Consider the following 19,452-nt stretch of genomic DNA (forward strand, 5'->3'; position numbering starts at 1 on the left):
ATAGGTTAGAAGCTGACCTACTGGAAAGGAGCTCTGTGGAGAAGGACCTGGATGATCAGGTAGACCACAGGTTGAGCATGAGTCAACAGCATGCCCTTATGGCTGACATACATTCTCTTATGGGGTGAATTGTAAAGACCATGGCCAGCATTCAAGGAACGTTATCCTCCTACACTACTCTGCCCTGTGAGGCTGTATCTGGAGTACCATGTCCAGTTCTGGGCTCCTTTGTTCAAGAAAGGCAGGGAATTTCTAGAGAATCCAGTGGAATACCATAGAGATTATGAGGGGTCTGGAGCATCTCTTGCATAAAGAGAGGCTGAGAGATTTGGGGTTGTTCAGCCTGGAGAAGATAAGACTGAGAGGAGGATCTTATCAATGCTTATAACTACCTAATGAGTGAGAGCCATGTGGATTGGGTCTGGTCCTTTTCAGTGGTGTCCAATTACAGAGCAAGGGATAATAGGCACAGACTGTAACATAGGAAGTTCCATAAACCATGACAAAAACTTCTTTGCTTTGAGGGTGACAGAGTACTGGAATGAGCTGCCTGTAGAAGTTGTGAAGTCTTCTTCCCTGAAGACATTCAAAACATGCTTGGACACTTTCTTGTATAACCTACTGTAGGGAACCTGTTTTAGCAGAAAGGTTGGACTACATGATCTCCAGAGGTCCTTTTCAACCCTATGATTCTGTGAAACATGATAAGAATGGATTGGAATTAAATCTTGCTTAATTTAGCTGTTTTTTCATTAGGAAACAAATCTATGAAGTGAAATATGTACTTGCCTAGAGGCTTCAATCCGGTACCAAAACCCATCATCAATGGTCAGATCTGGATACTCTACCCGTCCAACACCAGATCCCACGTCCCACAGGAAGCTCACTTTGCCTTTGCGCATTTCTATGGCCAAGAAGTCAGTCTGTGTACAAAATATAAAAACAGAACCAGTCTCGTATTTTGATAAAAGAAAACTCTCCAGAACTTTTCATATTTCAGAAGACATTTGAATGGGGCAATAGAAATTCACTTACAGACAACAAAGTATGAAAACTAACTCTCACAGTGACTGAGATTGTCTTTTCCCTGCTTTCCTTGATTCAAGCAAGGAATCTTATGACAAATATGACAAATGACTTCTGTCAGTGATACATAGCATGTAAGCTGCTAGACTTACAGAAATGTTGGTACTGTAGCAAGTAAGAAGAGAACTCAGACTGACGTTATTTGTAAAACATCCATTGGATGGCAGAAACATGTCAGGATTGTAGACTAATACATGATGCCATCTAGCCTCTTCATTTTGTATTAGGTATATAAAGTATATAGTTCAAAACGTTAGAAATGCACTGTTTTTCCCATTTGCTGAATTACTGTTGATTATTCTAGAAGCTTGTCTGCTAGAGTGCCCTTGGGAAACTGAGTCATTCATCATTACTGTGCTTGCAATCATAGTCTTGACATAAAATTACAATAAACTGGAGCTTTGACAGATTCAAGATGATTAGCCACTTCTTCCCCAAGGAAAAACCCACAAACAACCCCCAAAATGCTTTGGTTGCACTGTGAATTTTAAAGCCCTAATGTAGCTCATGTAGCAGTCTTAGATTTTATAGCTAGTTAAAATACTAAAAAATATTTGCCAGTTATATTTTAGCAGTCCCTATATTAATACCAAAGCAACTCTCTAGTTTATCTTAGATCCTCTACTACTACTTTGAAGCCTCAAAGTGGAAAAAAGAAAAGCCTTTTTCATCTTCTGTGTCTGTCAGTAACCTGATTTGATTGAGCAATGCTGACAAGAAAAGCAGGAGACAAACTTACAAACTTGGCACTTCCAAGGTAAAAAAGAAGATTGTCAGCAACTACAGTCTTCACATTGATAATGATGGTATTGTATGTTCCTTTCTTTATTTCTGGTCTGTATGTCCGAATACAGTTGCCTCCAGAAGACACGGACACTTTGATCTTCAAAAAAAGCATATTAGAAAAAATTTAGTTTACTGCTTATTATTCCAGAAGTAACCAAAAGATGTTTCTAAATCATTACAAAAATATAACTGTTTTTTCTTCCTCATTACCATTTCTGTGCTACAAGTAGCAAGTAGTTGCTTGGATACGTACAAGAGGTAGAAATGCAATTTTCTTTCTGGGATTGTTTCTTATGTTTTGATTAAAAGGCAATACAAACTCTTTCTAGCATTCAGGTTTGAAAGGATCAATTATATGGATCAAAAATAGCTAGAAGATATGTAGGTCTAACACAAGCAGCTGGGGAATTCTGGCTATGGAGACAGACTACAAGTAGAATACGTAGCCAGGAAAATACGTAGTGCTTCTGAAGGAATTGCAACATATTCCTCTGGGGTAGAGATGATGATCTATTTTTCTTTGTAATGTCTTTGATTATGCTAATTTAAGACACCTTTTAATAATTATTTTTTTAACCAACAGTTGTGTCTAACACTGTTTTCACATAGTCCCTAATGGAGCTGGTATTCATTACTAGGTTTCATTTTCACTGCTCAAATGACATATGCATTTGGACACTTGTGCTAGTTTCCTTAGGCTCAGTAGCACAGATGAAAACAGCATACTATTTGCTTTCATAATGCCAGCATAGACATAATGACAGTACAATCGTATTTCAATTCCAGATAGACATGTTTATGTTTTAGAGTAGATGTACATAATGATATCGCCTCTTGCTTAGGGCAGACTTTATAAAGAATGAGACCTGTTATATGACCAAACACACTATTTCCTTTCCTCAGAAATGCTGAGCAGGTAAGTACTTAGAAGCCTTCAGACAAAAGAACATAAGAAGAAAGCTATTGCATCACTGTAACTTGTTCCTCTATTGTGGGCAAATACGTAATACACATCCATTCTGGGCTCCTATTCTGCAGGTTTTTGGTTTTTTTCCCCAACCATTTTTCAGGAATTATCCTAACGTACTATCTCCAAGAACATTTTTCTCATTTTCTATTGGGTTACAAGCTGAATAACCTTAGTATTACTCAGCTGGTCCTCAAGCTTAAAGTACTGCTGAATTAGAGAAACTCCAAACTCAGTAATCAAACCAGAAATATACTCTCAACCCAAGTTTGCATCCTTAGACTCCACATTCTCAGGTGATATAAGTTATATGAATTGATACCAGGGGTTTTATCAGTACTCAGTCATGAATGACAAAGTGATTTTTTCTGCTATGCTATTACAATACTTCTTAAATAGTAACTCTTCCAAATACAGACCAACAGATATTATCCATTTAACGATGGTGCATTTTAAACGAAGAAACAAAACACTGAGAGGAAATTATCAGAAAATTTTTTGTTTATCTGAGAAATTATACTCCATTACTTGCTTTCTCTACGCATTTTTTTTTTTTTTTTTTTAATATTAGGAAGTATTCACCTTGAGGAAAAGAAATATAAAAGTAGAAAATAAAATCCCACTAATATTTAAAAGGTCATCTTATTGAGAAAAAGGCTTACCGAATTGGCTTGCTTCCGAGCTTGGTTTATCAGCTCTTTTATCTGAGAAATGTTTTTCCCTAAATTATCTTGAAGTTCTTTGATTGGCTTGAGTCTATCTAGTAGGCGATCTGCCTCCTTTTCCAGGTGTTTTATATTTGAATCTGCATCAGCAACTTCATAAGGAAGAACAAAGCACAGTTTTAGAGAGGTGGCAGATGGTAATTATAAACTGTTATTTAAAAAAAAAAAAAGAAGAAAATTCTGCACAGACAATACTCAGGCAATATTATATGCTAATATGAGATATACACAGACCAGGAAGCTACCTCAACAGAATTAGGTCATTTATGAACATTTAGAATGAAGTTAAGGTAGCAACAGAAGTAGATACAGATGTTAAACAAGAATTTTGAAGCAGTAACTGTGCCTCATGTCAGGATAATAGCAGTGAAAATACTTACCGGAGCAAAATACAGTTACGAATGAATTATTTACATGTGTTTTTTCTAAATCTACTTTTAAAAAATATGCTAGATAAATGAAAATTGATTAGTTTCCATTAGTAATTTCTGCTGAAGAGCTAGGGGATTGCAGTTAAATGTTGAATTAACTTGAAGTTCATTCTTAAATTGTCTATAATGGCAACAAGAACAACATTTTTTTATTCTGATCACTTAACATTATCTGGTAGCTTAAAATTATGAATATGTATTGAAAGCAGATTTAAAAAAATGACAATCATATGTAAATATTTTCTTTTTTCTCCCCCTCAAGTGAAAAATGTTTTTACAAAGGAGATTTTTTTCTTTTTCTTTAAGTTTCACAGGACATTTTTTATGCCTTTCAACCTATAACTGGTGAACAATACCTTCTTTTTGACATTTTTTCAGGAGATGTAAAGATTACAGCACTTGACTAGTGTGAGGGTGTGGAATTGTGTGGATGACTGTGAAATGGACAAATCAGTACTTACCAAAAGAATGCAGATAGAATGGAAATAGTAATTATTATAATAGGGTAATGCTTACAAAGAGCATGAAAGTCTGGTTATGTGGTTTTTGAATACTAACTCAATTTTCAAGATGTTTCTTATAAGTTTCATAAGTTAGGCTAGTTACCAAGCCACTTCATCTCAGAGCCTTCAAAAAGTAACCATTTGAATGAGCAGTGTGGAACACCATGCATAAGCTTTGGCAGTAAGCAATGAATCATCATTATCTACTGGAAAAGGCACAATTAAAAAAGCAAGAAAGAAGACATACGTACTTATTTCTGTAGGCAAGATAGGGAGACAAAGAAAAGAGAAAAAAACAGAACATAGCATAAGAAAATGTTTTGAAGATCTAATCACAAATGCAAAGTAAGTTAAAGGACAAGATTCTAGATCTGGCCTATTCTAGATCCAGAAATGTCAAGAAGGTTTAGGCTACTTGCCTGTTATCACTACCAAGCCAGATATCATTACCTTGTAGACCTGCTTGTTGCATAACTTGCCATAATATAACCACATTATTTCAATCAAAAACTGTTTTTAATGTTGTCTAAACTTCTAGGGATCTTTCTGTCTGATGATTATTTTTGGGGTTCACACATGTATTTCAGTTGATGAAGGTTCAGAAATTTCAGATAGGAAGACAGTGACAATCATTTTGCTAGTACAGCTAGAACTTGAAAAGGATATGTGTCCATAGAATGAGACTGACAATTTCCTAAACTAGATGTTTTTAGGTGCCTAGTTTTGCTAAGCTGACCACAACCTGGAAAGCACAGATTAGCTGAGAAGTTAGTCCTTCAGTAATTTTGTAACAATATTCAGCCCTGGCTGTACAAACCTATGCAATACACTCTGGTAATCTACAATAAAACATTATACAATTTAGAATTCAATGTTATCCATCATAACCATAGTGGAAATTGCTAAAGAAGTTGCTAAAATGCTTGCTAAAGAAATTGTTATATTTGGTAACAGGCTTCCCTACAAAAAACAACAACAAAAAAAACCCAAAAAAATCAGCCTTAAAAAACATTTTCTTTTTTATCTTTTTTCTTCTTAAGTGTCTTCAGTATTCTACCAGAAACAGTAACTTGTACGAAAGATGTCACTGCATTTCACCCAGAAGTAATTACCTGGTTGACTGGAGTCTGGGTTAGTGCAAGGAATTTTACATTAACCAAGTAGTATACTGTCAACCAAGGATTGATTCTTTAATTATTCACCTATCTAGTTTAAAGACCAGTCTTTGGATCAGACCTACTAACCCACTACATGTTCAACCTCCTGATGGTAGCTTTTTTCACAGAAGACTAACAGCAGAAATAGAAACAACAGTTTCCTTTTTATCCCATCATAGTAATGCTGTAAGGGTGAAATTGTTGAGTGTCTGTTTCATTTTGAGATGTAAAATGAAAACCAAAACAACAACAACAGAAAATCCATAGCAAAAAAGAACTTACTGTTCTTGATAGGGTCCTTCACAACAGCATTTGTTTTTGCCACATCATCTGCAAGCTTACTGTAGTTGTTTCGCAAGCCAAGGAGATTCTGGTTGAGGTCTTTAATCTGGGCCAGGACATCATTTGCAGAATTGTTGGCTTGTCTTGCTTTGTCTTTAGCTGCCTGTACCTTTATAGCTGTATCTGTAGGTAGAAAAGGACAATTAAATGATTGCCTAGAGTACAGAGTTTGTTTTCATACATCTCAAGAAAGAAGTTGGGCCAAAATTCTACCATCTTAAATTGTGTTGTGTAGTTCTTTACTCTTTAGGATCTTCATATATAAGTAAGACATTATTAATCATATGTCTGGACTGCAGAATCTAATCCTCTGTTTTTTGAGATTACAAATACTCCTGAAAAGAAGAAAACACCCCACAGTGAAGTTGTGGTACTCGCAGGAACATTCTTTGCTACCTGTTTCCTGCAAAATCGTGACATTGCTCTTGGAATTGCTGTCTCGCTGTGTTCTCCAATATGTCTTTGTGTCCCTCAGTCATAAGAACATTTCATAGTGCAGCTTGGAAGCTTGGACACTTCTGAAACGACCATGCAGCAATAGTGCTGCTTCTCATAATGACTGCAGCTCCTTGTTGTAGTCAGTGCAGCTAACAGACTGTACTGCAGGACTGGGAAAGCAAAGGAGGATGTGTTTGTTTCCCAGTTCTGGCTAAGAGATGGTTGATAAGAGTGCTTATATCAAGATTTGCTCGGGCATGACTTCATGCTCCTGACTGTATGAAGACATGAGAAAACGCAGACACTATCACCATTTCAGGGAATCAAAAGTGTAAATTCCCAAACAGATGTGTTCTTCACATTCTGTGGATAGTATGATGCAATCAAGTCATGGCCCAGAGAAAAGACAATGCTTTCTAAGACTGTAGAGAATTGGAAGTTTTGTCCTGAACCCTTTTTACTTTTTTGAACAAAATCATATTATACCTGTGCTCCAAACTACTCCACTCTTATTTCTGAAAGTTTGGCTTCGAAAATACCCCAAAATACAGTAGCACCTTGAAAGCACAACAGAACCTTTAATTAACCATTATCATCATCAACACTAAGAAGTGAAAGGAGAGAGCTCTCTGACTGCCTTTTTCCAATTTCTTTTTTCATCTTCTCTACGTATCTCTTTTTAGTTCATTATTACAGGCTCCACCACTTTCTGGAAGAATGGAAAATGGGATTACCTTGTTACTTCCCTCTATTTGTCATACCAATTATATTTATTTTTAATCTATACCTGAACGTGTAGGTTCTTGTCCTAAGGCTGATCTATCCCTCTATCTCATTTTGACTTTTTTTTGTTTGTTTTAATTTTGTTATTTTATTTGGCTATTTCTATAGCATAGACACAAGAATTATTAGTTTAAGCTGTACTCTGTTTCCCTGAAACCTTGAAGAGCAAAATATATGACAGGGTCATTTTCTCTCCTGTCCTCATTGGTTATTTCCTTATTGGATTACTAACTTACTGTATTTTCTTATTCATGCCATTTATTTTCTTTGAATTTCACTCTTACAACACATCTACTTGCATATGAGAGTGTCCTTGTCCCAAGAGCAAGCACCCTGTAACTCTATTCTGGCAAGAGCTTATTACATTACTAATGGCTGCATATTTCACGTATCTTTTAAGTGTTTCACACTCACTATTCTGTCTCTTAAGGCCCACTGGCCTCCAAGGTCCATTTTATTTGACCGAGACATTTATCTGTGCACAAGAAGAGAAGCAGTCATGTCAATTCCTGTGGTCAAAACCCAGAAAGTGGCATAAGAGATGACATATTAAAGCAAATTCTTGTGAATGTCTGATTTCAAGGAGTGCTACATCTAAAACAAAATGTTTCAGCTATCTGAAATCATGAAGACAAAGAAGGGTAAGATGAATCATTTCTCACATCAAGTTTTTACTTGTAGTCTGGATCTTCTAGACCTACACAGATCAGAGAGAATACAGACTTTCTTCAGAGATTTTTCTTAAGCTTATATTCAGTTCATCATAATGCAGGGTCCCTTAGAAATAAAAGCTGTATCATATGACTGATAAAAGTTCCTTGTTTTCTAAAAAACAACAACAACAACAAAAAAAACAAAAAAACCCAACCATTCCATCTATTACAAGAAAAATGCATTGTAGCTCTGTCTCTCACCAATACAACACAAAGTAGGTAACATCCCAACACTTAAGGATTTTAATTGATAACAGATTTTTCTTTTTTTTTTCCCCCAGAAGTGGTAAGTAAAACTATTTGTAAGTATGCTTAGTACGTTAGGGCTCACTGAGGAAGGCCTGTTCCAGTCCTAAGACACACAGCAACAAGCTGACGTTGAATTGATATTGCAGTATATATCAACGTGTTAGAAAGCGTGTTAGAAAGGTATGACAAAAAGAGCAGATTCCATTCTGATGTTTTCTTAAAAGTCATAAGGTGTTTACTGTTCTTATGTTATCATAAGAAGCATGCTTCATTTTACATGAGTTTCATAAATATGCTTTTCTATGTTTAAAGGAAAGACTGCCTTGGGATGTATCATAGTTCCTTAAATCCTTATTCTTTCTGAAATCAATTTTTTACAAATTACAGAAGTGGAACTCCTTTTACTGTGTCAAAATACAAACTTATAAAGGTATCTGTTTTCAGGCCAATTCTTTCTAGCTTATCTGTGCCTTGTACCGCAGCCCATGGTCAAAGTGCACATGACATGGACCAGATAAAAGTCAGACAGATTTTCAGTGATAGAAAATGATGAAATAGGGCAGGGATAAGTCAAGCTTTGCAGTACTTTTCCAGCTTACCATTAGGAATGGCTGAGAGCTTCCCAAAGGTTTCATTCAAAGTTTTCAGGAGAATAGAATTCTTCTCATCAGCATCTTTCAGTCTGTTCTGCATGCTGTCCAGGTTATCTTCCTTTTCTATAATAACAATAATTTGCAAGTTGTTTAACATTAAGATATTAAATAACGTAAGTAAGTTTGTATGTAAAGTAATGTACCTAAGTTGTAGGTATCAACGATAACATTTTCAGTTTAAGTTCCCTCATTCCATTGTATCTAAATGCTTTAGTTCATCCTACTGTTCTGTTTATCAGAGGTTTTCCTGAGGTTTACAGAGGAAAGAAAAAAAAAAATTGCAATCACAGATGGAATGATTTACTGAGACATAAAAATGATCCACTGGAAGATTCAAGTATGAAGTTTAGTCACAGAATCACAGAATCACAGAATTGTAGGGGTTGGAAGGGACCTCCAGAGATCATCGAGTCCAACCCACCTGCCAAAGCAGGTTCCCTACACCAGGTCACACAGGTAGGCATCCAGGCAGGTCTTGAACATCTCCAGAGAAGGAGACTCCACAACCTCCCTGGGCAGCCTGTTCCAGTGCTCCGTCACCTCACTGTAAAGAAGTTCTTGCGCACATTTGTGCGGAACTTCCTATGCTGCAGCTTGTGTCCATTTCCCCTTGTCCTGTCTCCACTCACCACTGGAAAGAGACTGGCCTCACCACTCTGCCCCCCATACCTTAGATATTTATAGACCTGGATCAGGTCCCCTCTCAGTCTTCTTTTCTCAAGGCTGAACAGACTCAGTTCACTCAGCCTTTCCTCATAGGAGAGATGCTCCAGGCCCTTCACCATCTTTGTGGCCCTCCGCTGGACTCTTTCCAAGAGATCCCTGTCTTTTTTGTACTGGGGAGCCCAGAACTGGACACAGTACTCCAGATGAGGCCTTACCAGGGCAGAGTAGAGGGGGAGGATCACCTCCCTCGACCTGCTGGCCATGCTCTTTTTAATGCACCCCAGAATGCCACTGGCCTTTTTGGCCACAAGGCACACTGCTGGCTCATGGCCAACCTGTCGCCCATCAGGATGCCCAGGTCCCTCTCTGCAGACCTCCTCTCCAGCAGCTCATCCCCCAGCCTTGATTCCTATATCCAAACACTACACGCATTTTCATATTAAAGATGTTGCCCGGGACAAATGATTTGACCACTGTGTGGAAAGAGGCAAGACTGATCAGAAAGAAAGAGTCAGCTTACTGCACCATTTGGAATGACCAAGGCATAGCTCTCATGAAACTTCTAAAAAATAACCCATGTTGATTAATAATTGAGGAAAACACACCATATCACCCTATCATTAATATGAGGAGACTACACTAACAACACATTCTGAAAGACGTACATATGTATATAGGAAAAAGTCATCCTAATTAATCAAAACAGTTGTACATTACAGACTGTTACAAACTGATGTTATCTTTTATGGATCATTTCTGTTCTTCATCAATTGTTTTGAATAAAAATTATGGAGGGATTTTTGGAGCAATATTCAGCATTAGCAATAATTTCGCAAACTCTCAAAAATGAGATTCTAGCTAAGCTTTACATCTATTTAAACATACATTATTTCAAAATTTTAATGTTAAGTTTGGCACAGAAAATGTTTAATGCTTAAACAACTATGTTCAGGACCATTTTTCAATATTTCTTCATATCAGTATGGAGCTCTTCAGAACTGACAGTTGGTTATTTATTACCTTAAAGGCATGCCTTTTTGGGAAACTAATTCAACATCATGGTGCTTGATAGCAGAAGGAGGAGAATAATTTGTGTAAAAGTAGTTTAAGATAGAAAGTATGACATTGACCTTCAGAGATATGACAGGTTATTAAAAATAAACACGTGATTTCTGGATACATATTGAAGTAGGTCCTGGAATAGGAAAATATACTGGAGAAGAAATTTCTCAGTGAATAGGTCACATACTTGTAAAAAACAGAAAGTACCACTTTTAAATAAGGAACAATAATTAGACATATTAGATCTCCAACAGCATCAGAGCTGTAACCCTTTGTGAGAGAATAAACAGAATTAATGGGTTACAAATGGGATTGTGGAATCCATAGACTCTGAAAGAGAAAGTTTTCTTAAAACTAGATGTGCAAAGAGCAACATGAAATTAGAAAAATCAAACAACATGCATGTTACCTTCAAGAAATCATTAACTAAATCTTCCAAGGCTATTTCCAAGACAGAAATGGGGAATGGAATGCAAATGAGAATCATATTTTTGTTGCTAGATCCTTTGAAATGCCATTCTGGTAGGGATCTTTCTGCCTCATTTAAATCAGAGCAACAGTTCAGGTGTGCCTGGAGGCAATGTCCCAACAGAGAAATAGGATATTGGTGTCATGTGTGAAAGACACAGTTAACAGTACAATAAAGTTGGGAAGAATCTTCCATAAATTTTAAGATTATCCTTCTCAAAAATATTTCTAAGTGGTGGTTTTTGACTCTGCAGATGAATGAAACTACTCCTAATTTGATGTTAAACTAGGATGAACACATAGGATTCTGCTCTTAAGCAATCTGAGACTTTATCTGAGTTCATTTGTCATTAACTAATAACACTGACAACACTGTTTTAACTTCCTCCATTCAATTTTGAAATCACGGTGCCTGATATTTCTTTCGTGTCTCTGGTGGCTTTTTTGTAATGCTAGTGTTTATGAAGTGTGTTAACATTCCTGACATGTTTGATTAATTTCAAGTGGTGGTATACTAACTTTGTTACATTAAATTAATATAAATAAGCTCTTTTTCTCCTCTTTACTCTGCCAGATATCTCTCAGATTATCTCTCAGTTATAGAGAGAGTTGCATAATCATGCTTCCCCACTTCTGTTTTCAGCTTTGAAACTGTGACAGCAATTTTTATGGATTTTATTAAGTGAAGTTTCCCTAAACTATTGAATTTGAATGCTGAAATGTAATGCTTAATATTTTTTTCTTTTAATTCCTCAAATGTTCTGTGTTTTTGTTAAATATTAAAATAGTGAAGCCATAAATAAGTGCCTTGAGGGAGCCTTTCATGGAAATTGTTTACTTTGCACAGTGATCATAACATGAAACTATATTTTTAAATTTCCCTACTGTAACTCAGATAGTTTCTTTGCTAATTTTGAGCTTGTTTTAACAATGAATCACGAACTAAACTAAATTCACATTAGGTTTTCCCCATCCTTTAATTATTGGCATTAACAAAGGATGCCAAACAAAACATCTGTAATTTGAAGTCCTGAGATCCTCAAATTAATCATATAGGTGAGGTAAAATAAGGGCAGCTACAATTTAAATTTTTGCAAAATGAATAACTTATCTGACTTGGAAGAGGTTAGTGAGTCTGTACTGAAAGATGCCAGGCACTGTCAACTGACATTAAATGTTGGTTGAGAAATATCTTGAGAAAAATATGTCATTTCTGTTTCCACTTGATTAGATCTGCACAAAGATGGCACAAGATGCCAATCAACGTACAGGGATTTTTTGGTTCAAATCTACAAAACCATCCATGAATTACTAAAACTAAACCCCAAAGAGTAAGGAAGATCCTGACTGACTTTGCAAGTATGAATCTTTACATTTTCTGGCTTGGTTAATGTAAACAAGTACTTTAAATTTCTAGTAATATTTCCATGATTAAACATTGCATTATAGAATAATTTTTCCTGTGAGTGAATAAAATACAGTGAATCAAATAAAAAAAATATCCTTACACTCATATGTCTCATTAAGGAACTTAGTCATCATTTGTATGCAGTGATCTATTTTTACAAGAGACGAGTTCTTGCAAATCTCCACAGAACACATAGGTATGTGGCATGGGTTAATTACTGATGGCATATCACCACTGCAGTGTGAGTGGAAACAGGAATCTTCCGAGAGCAGGACAACATAGTTGAGACTGTCTTAGAAGGTATCATAAGGCCATGTTGCCCAATGTATGCTCCCCAAAACAAAATAAAGGTTGAAATCTCTTGAGAAGCTACACACACAGCTGTTTTTACTGATTGGATATTGCACAAATTAACTGGCAGTTACATGCATCCCTTTCTATTACGTTTGTTTTGCTTCTTGCAAGCAGCAGTCTTGCTCCCCTCAGTCTCATCCTATCAGGAGGATGAGGAGTGACAAGCTAAATTTTTAACCTGAAAAGAAGCAAGATTTACAAATTAACAGGGAAAAAAGATTTAATTAGAGAAATATGGCTAACGATGGTTAACATTTTAAAGAGAGTCTTTTCAGTATCATTTCATGTACAAATATAACATTGAACATTTCGTACAAATATTAGGCAATAATTTCCTGAATGCAATATGCCAGGCCAGCAAAAATCCAAAGGAGAGGAAAATACACAACCAAGGTATATAGCTGTGCCTATCAGCTTGAAAATGTTTTGGCTAAAAATATTCACTTGTTGTCAGACAAAACAACACTCCTCAACCTGTCAGTTCTTAAGCAAAAGAAATGACATGAGTTGAATTCCAGTAGCCTCCTGACACTGTCTACAGCTGAAGAGGTGTTTTTACATCTTATTTTTACTTTTCATTGATCAGTTTTGACAAAGCCTATATATTGCCTCCAAACTGCATTGGGCAAGTATATTTTTAAAACAGTAAATTCAAAACTATAAAGAAGAAAAACTGCTCCTGGCAAACTAAGAATCCCTCAAGGCACAGAGAGAATGAAGCTGACAGGCAGTAGCATTCACTCATTTGTAGCCAAATTTTCAAAACTCCTTCTTAGCTAGTGCAGTAGATACAAATTTTCCTTCTTCCACCAGGGTTATTCCTTCCAACTTATATACCCACAGAGACTGGAATGATTAAATCTCTATTTTAATAGCTTCTGTCAGAAGCTTTGCTTTGTAAGGACCGTTTCAGCAGTTTTTGGTAGTAATATAAAGCATTCTCGTGATTAACAGCTGTTTTATACCTAGTGTAATTGACCACAAATCAGGGGAATGTCATAATGTAGGAAGAAAACACTCCCACCTCTGTCATAGCCCAGACTGGATTTCTGGAGTGTACATTACTTGAGATTTTCATTACTTTAACTAATGTACTACCTGTAGCTCAGGCAAAGAAATTTTAAACTAATGATCATTTCTGTCTGCCGGATCATTACAGAGTGCCCATCACCCATTCTTCACTTTCAGTAGAGACCTTGAACAGGGTGGCTTTGTAAGAAGTACAGGAAAATAAATCACTTCCTGTTAGTTTTACACTCAAATCTCACTTTTATCCTGAACACATCAAGACATACAGTGAGATTATGTTCATAATACTACTAACTTCATCACTTTGGAGAAAAAATAGGGTGGGAAAAATAAGCAGTTTTTTCATTTTATCCTTATGTATGTCTATGTGGATCAAGATGTGGAATGTTGTCACATTTTATTGGTTGCAAAAAGGCATACACTGAAAGTTCAGAATGTTTGTGCATACGGAGCATATTAAATCTAAAGCGTATAAAGAAAACATCAGGAAAACTGCATCTCATTAAAATATCTTCAGCATGGAGCAAGAGCCCAGAAGAAGATCAAATGCTTGCATGATAAGCACTGCCTCCTAGTTACATTGGGATTGCTTTATGAATCTTTAGAATGCTTAGATCACTTCAGAAATCTGAAACAGATATCAATTGAAATTCTCACTGGAGTAAAATGGGAGAATAACTTCATTTTTTTCCAAAATCTCTAAAGCACTGTCTTATTGAGGTCACATCTTTTCTTCAGGGTTAAATTGGACAGACCTGTGAGCACACAGCACTGATGTATATCCAAGTACAGACATTTTGATTTTGTCCTTGAGAACAGAATTGAAAGAGCACAATTACTTTGATGTAACCATCTGTGGAGCACACAAAGCTACAGACTACACTCTGTGGTGCAGAGAGGCAGTAATACCTTTTTAGTGTGTCCAATACACCAGCTATGGCAAGTTGAAGCAGCTTACTTTCCAGCAAGGGGCATTAGCAATATCCCTATACTTCCCACTTCAGCCATGTTACGTAGATAGTCTGTTGGCCTCCCATAATAGTTTTATGATTTTCTGAGAAATACTTACTGAAACACGTTGGCCTTAAATTAGTACTGAATCTGGCAGCAATGTCACAATAAAGAGTAATTTAAGTATAGATATGATATTTACTTGTAAGTGTAGACAATTATTTTATCCTTAGAGCTACTAAAAGAAAATAACGTTTTTAACTTTCAAACTGCATATGATATAGAAGTGTAATTGACATGATCAATAATTGATAATAAGGTCATAATCTTATGACCTTACTAAATATTATGTTTACTTGTTAACTAGCTGACATCCCAGAGCTGCCAGAAATAAATGAAAGTGAAATAATAGCCAAATGATGACTTTGTGTTATATGGATTTAATTCTTTACATTGTGTGGTTTTTGTAATGCATATTCCAGAAGGCCAGTGAAAATTGTACATGCTAAAACCTCAAAAATTAGGCTCCATTATAAAAATTTGTCTTGTTACTAATAAAAATTATTTTTACCTATGTAGTATCACACAAAAGCTTCAGGTATCATCTCTGTGACAGACAGCTAAATCTCAACCTCCAACGTTTACTATTTGTGGTTTTTTTTCTAGTTCTGATGCACGAAGTAAACAAACTTAATTTTAGCTTAATTTTCAAATCGTGTGATAAGCAAGAAGTTTCATATTGTATTTGTTTTCCTCCCATCCTTTTTAAAATTTCTTTCATGCCCTAGATCTGTTTTCTTACCTAAATGAGTAAGTACTATAACTTTGTCTGTAATTCATTCCATATTAACCCTGAAATAGCACAACAGCGCCAGCCAACTGAATCAGAATAAAGCATAGTGTACACAGCATGAAAAGACTTTTGTAACATTAAATTGACTGGAAACAATCTTTTCAAAATATATACTAAAATAACAGTAAAAAAGGGAGGAGATTACAGAATACTGATTTGGAATAAAGTCCTCAGTTACCAACTTGAACATATTCTATCTAAACTAATAGGAAAATTAGTCCATATTTGGATGTATGACCTTCAAAAATAGCTGTATGAAAGACTCATCTAATTGGTCTTTGCATCTCCCACTAGCATATCCGACTTCATATTGCCTCCCTATACTTCCTTCTTCTGGCACAATCTCACAAGCATCCTAAAGAGATGAATTCTCTCCAATTGGCATTGCAAATCCTTCTTTTGTATTAACAAGAGCAAATATGTAATGTTGGGCTGGGTTTTGTGCTATTTTTCTGATAGAGCATTTACTAAATCAGTACCTGCTTTTTTCCCTTCCTCTCTCATTTCCGCTTACTCTCACCCTTACTGTAGTCTTCAGGAGATGACTAAGACTCCATCTCAGCCTTCTTATCCCAGAAACGGAAACATCTCCCTAACTGCCTGGGATGCTTGTTTCAGGCATTATGGAAGTGGAATAGAATCTTTTCAGTTGATACTTTGTTCAATTTTTAAAATAGAAAATGAAATATACTTTTTTTTCTACTGACTTGGCTTATTTATAACGGTAACAAAGCAGCCTCACAGTATTTTTCTTGCATTTAATGAACCTGGATCCCACATATTGAACATACCTTTAACATCATTTTCTAGCACCATGGCATCATTAAAGACCCTGAAGCTTTTCTGAAGAGAGCTCTTGGCGTCATCCTTCAATGATCCTTGAGGACCAGATGTCTGCAGAGAAACAAACAGTGTCATACATACAGGAAAGCCTGAAGTCATTAAAGATATATGAAAATGATCTAAGAGAACAATCATCTAAATTTTAAATGAACATAAATGTGCTCTTAACCATATCTCACTGGTGTTACATTGGTTTTCACAGGACTGAAAAATGGTTTTTCTCTAATTTATTTCCTTCATTTTTACAGGAAGCCAGTTCTCCTTTGGAATACCAGCTATGACTTTAATAAGAAGAGAAAATGTTTATATCATTACAGAAACAGATTTGACTATAGAAGCAGAACATTTTCTAAAATAAACAAGCAAAAATCTTTCAATATGGCTTTCTTCCTCCAGCTACAATGTTTCTCTCTAGGAGCAGCTACAATACTTTCAGAAGGCAGGCTGGACCTGATGATCTAAATTCTAATACAGAAAACAGATGTCTTTAGAGATAAAGTCAAGAATTGTAATTGCTAGGTCAGTAAAGTGAAGATGCAATGAAACAAATAGTATTTAAAACAACAGGCAAGCTGCAGTTAATCTGAAAAAGTTTTATTACTGAATAACCATCCTACTATCTATCATGTCATTAAAAAAAAAAAAATCTTTCCTTTGAAATCTCTCTTCAGTGCAGAGATTTGGTAGTGTTATTTTTCTAAATTAGATTAGTATTTTCAGTTGGTAGGAAATGCTTTAGGTGCTGAACCAGTTACTGCTCAGTTTGTAAGAATGAACTCAAGTCACATATTATACTGAATACATTTTTTTGAGAATACTCTTGACAGGCAGATAACATTCTATGTTAGTCACGGGTCAGCCTTGTTACAAGTACGCAATTAAGCAGCAGCTATTCTTCATTTTCACGGGCAGATATATATACTCAAAAATGAACTGTATGTCAATTAAATGACACAGTTATTAATACTATTCATTATTTAGATAATGAGCAAGAGATGATATTTTTCTAACTGCTGAATTGTTGTTTTTCATGATATATTAAGTAACATATATTGGAATCACTGCCTGTTTCTTTAAAAAAATCTGAAAGACTGCTTTGGATAATCTCAAAATTCAGATTTTTTTTTTTTAAGTGATATTTCAGGGCACAAGTAGCTTATGTTACTGGGATGCAGCTACCAAAGATTGCTTGTAGTCATGAGGGATGTAAACTTATGCTCAAGTTTCATCATGTGATGAGTGATCTTATTAAACCTGGACCTTATGATTGCCGAGCTCACTTGAACTATTAGGCTGTGTATGCCAACTCTTCCCCATATCAACAAAGGCTTTATATTTGAAAGATTGACAAAACTAGTTGTTTATAAATTTTATCTTTAATACCTAATATAAGTAGCACTGATAATACCTAGGTCACTCCAAAAGTAATGCTTCCTATTTATTTCCATGGAAACCATGATAGACACGAAGAGCAAAATATCACTATTTAATAGAGCAAAATTCTCAAAAGACCAACCAGTTAAGTAAAAGATTGCTCTTGAAGAAAGAATGCCTGGCCAGATTTTGTGGCAGATGCACCTGTCAAAGCAGATAATACTACTGTTATTTTCCTGTTAGAATCAGAACTTGGGCCCACGTCAGAATGGATTTCAAAACAATTGTTGCTGTTATTATTAAAACTCCAGGCATGGTTGACTGGCTGTTTAAGAAGTTTCAATTCAATAGAAAGAAGGTGGAAGGCCAAATTTGCAATGCAAAAGCAAGTTCATCAAATCAGAGACAATAACTGAGTCCAGGCTGGCAATCAGTTAGAAAGAGATTTCAGCAGAAAGTTAGTACTAAAAAGTCCCTTCAGAGGCAAATATACTCACACTGATTAAAAGCTTTCTTTTATAACTATCTTCAAATAATTCTGAAGGGAATGATTATTCAAGAAATTTGATGCAAAACATATTTTTTCCCACTTTTTTTTTTTTTTTTTTTTTAAATTTTTTTGAGTCAAGAGATGTAAAATTATGATGAAGATAATAATGAAAAAAGTAAACATTTTCTGGCTGTATGAGGTAAACTTATGCCCAGCTTGCAGCAAGTCAGGGTGAGGTTGAATCTCTTTATGATTTAATAAGACTAACAGATAAATGATCTTGTTTTCTAAATGCGTATACTTGACGTAAAAGTGAACAACAACAAAAGAAAAGTAATAAATGATTGTGATTCAAGACAAACTGGAAAATCACTGTCCCAGGAATCTGAACTGTATCTAATCTAACTCTGTACCAGAATGTACATAATATGAGTAACTTCCTCACTATCTTCTTCCATCTACAACCCCCATCCTCTCCATACAAACTTTGTGCATCTTGACTGCTTGTAGCATCTTGTGATTGGAGTGAGATCTCATTATGTATCCAAACAATGCAATCTTAATCTTGATTTAGAGGTATGCAATCTTAATCTTGATTTAGAGGCATGCAATCTTAATCTTGATTTAGAGGCATGCAATCTTAATCTTGATTTAGAGGCATAAGTGCCATTATATTAAGTTAATACAAAACGCTGCCACAGAAACCATATATCATCTCTCATGGACTGTTTTGTCCTTTCCAATAATTTTAACAAGGTGTACAGCAAAAGAAAAAACATCTATCAAATTACAAAAAAGCTCCATGATTTGATAATTAGCAAAGAAGGAAGAAATTTAGGAAGAAACATCCTCTTGGACTTTCTGGCATTTCAGTGAATCTTTAACTCTGTTCTTGTCAAATCGTTTACCTTCTGCAGGAGCAGAAGAAAGATTTCAACCCACAGCACTCTTTTGGGATAGAGCAGATCCCTCCAAATCTCCCAGGGATGACAGTGTGAATCATTGACTTGCGTGTTATCAGGGAGAAGATTACAGGCTGCAAGTTTGTTTAGCCATGGTCACAGCATTCCATGAAGATTCCCCCATCAGTAGATGCTGGGCATTGTCTGAATACAGACAGA

At 35.7% G+C, this 19,452-nt stretch overlaps 1 protein-coding gene across 1 annotated transcript in view; it reads right to left on the minus strand.

The window, feature by feature from the left end:
* The window catches only part of LAMA2 (laminin subunit alpha 2), a gene marked incomplete at both ends in the record, with an annotated part of 330,653 nt that overhangs the window by 40,914 nt on the left and 270,287 nt on the right, over positions 1–19,452 (minus strand). Inside the window, 6 exons of the mRNA XM_079532443.1 lie at positions 790–923; positions 1,826–1,969; positions 3,502–3,656; positions 5,938–6,120; positions 8,780–8,896; positions 16,416–16,518. Coding sequence (XP_079388569.1) covers positions 790–923; positions 1,826–1,969; positions 3,502–3,656; positions 5,938–6,120; positions 8,780–8,896; positions 16,416–16,518 — 836 coding nt within the window. The remainder of the gene's footprint in view (positions 1–789; positions 924–1,825; positions 1,970–3,501; positions 3,657–5,937; positions 6,121–8,779; positions 8,897–16,415; positions 16,519–19,452) is intronic.

The sequence above is a fragment of the Tetrao urogallus genome, assembly GCF_951394365.1.
Source record: "Tetrao urogallus genome assembly, chromosome: 2".
NCBI classification, from domain to species: Eukaryota; Metazoa; Chordata; class Aves; order Galliformes; family Phasianidae; genus Tetrao; species Tetrao urogallus.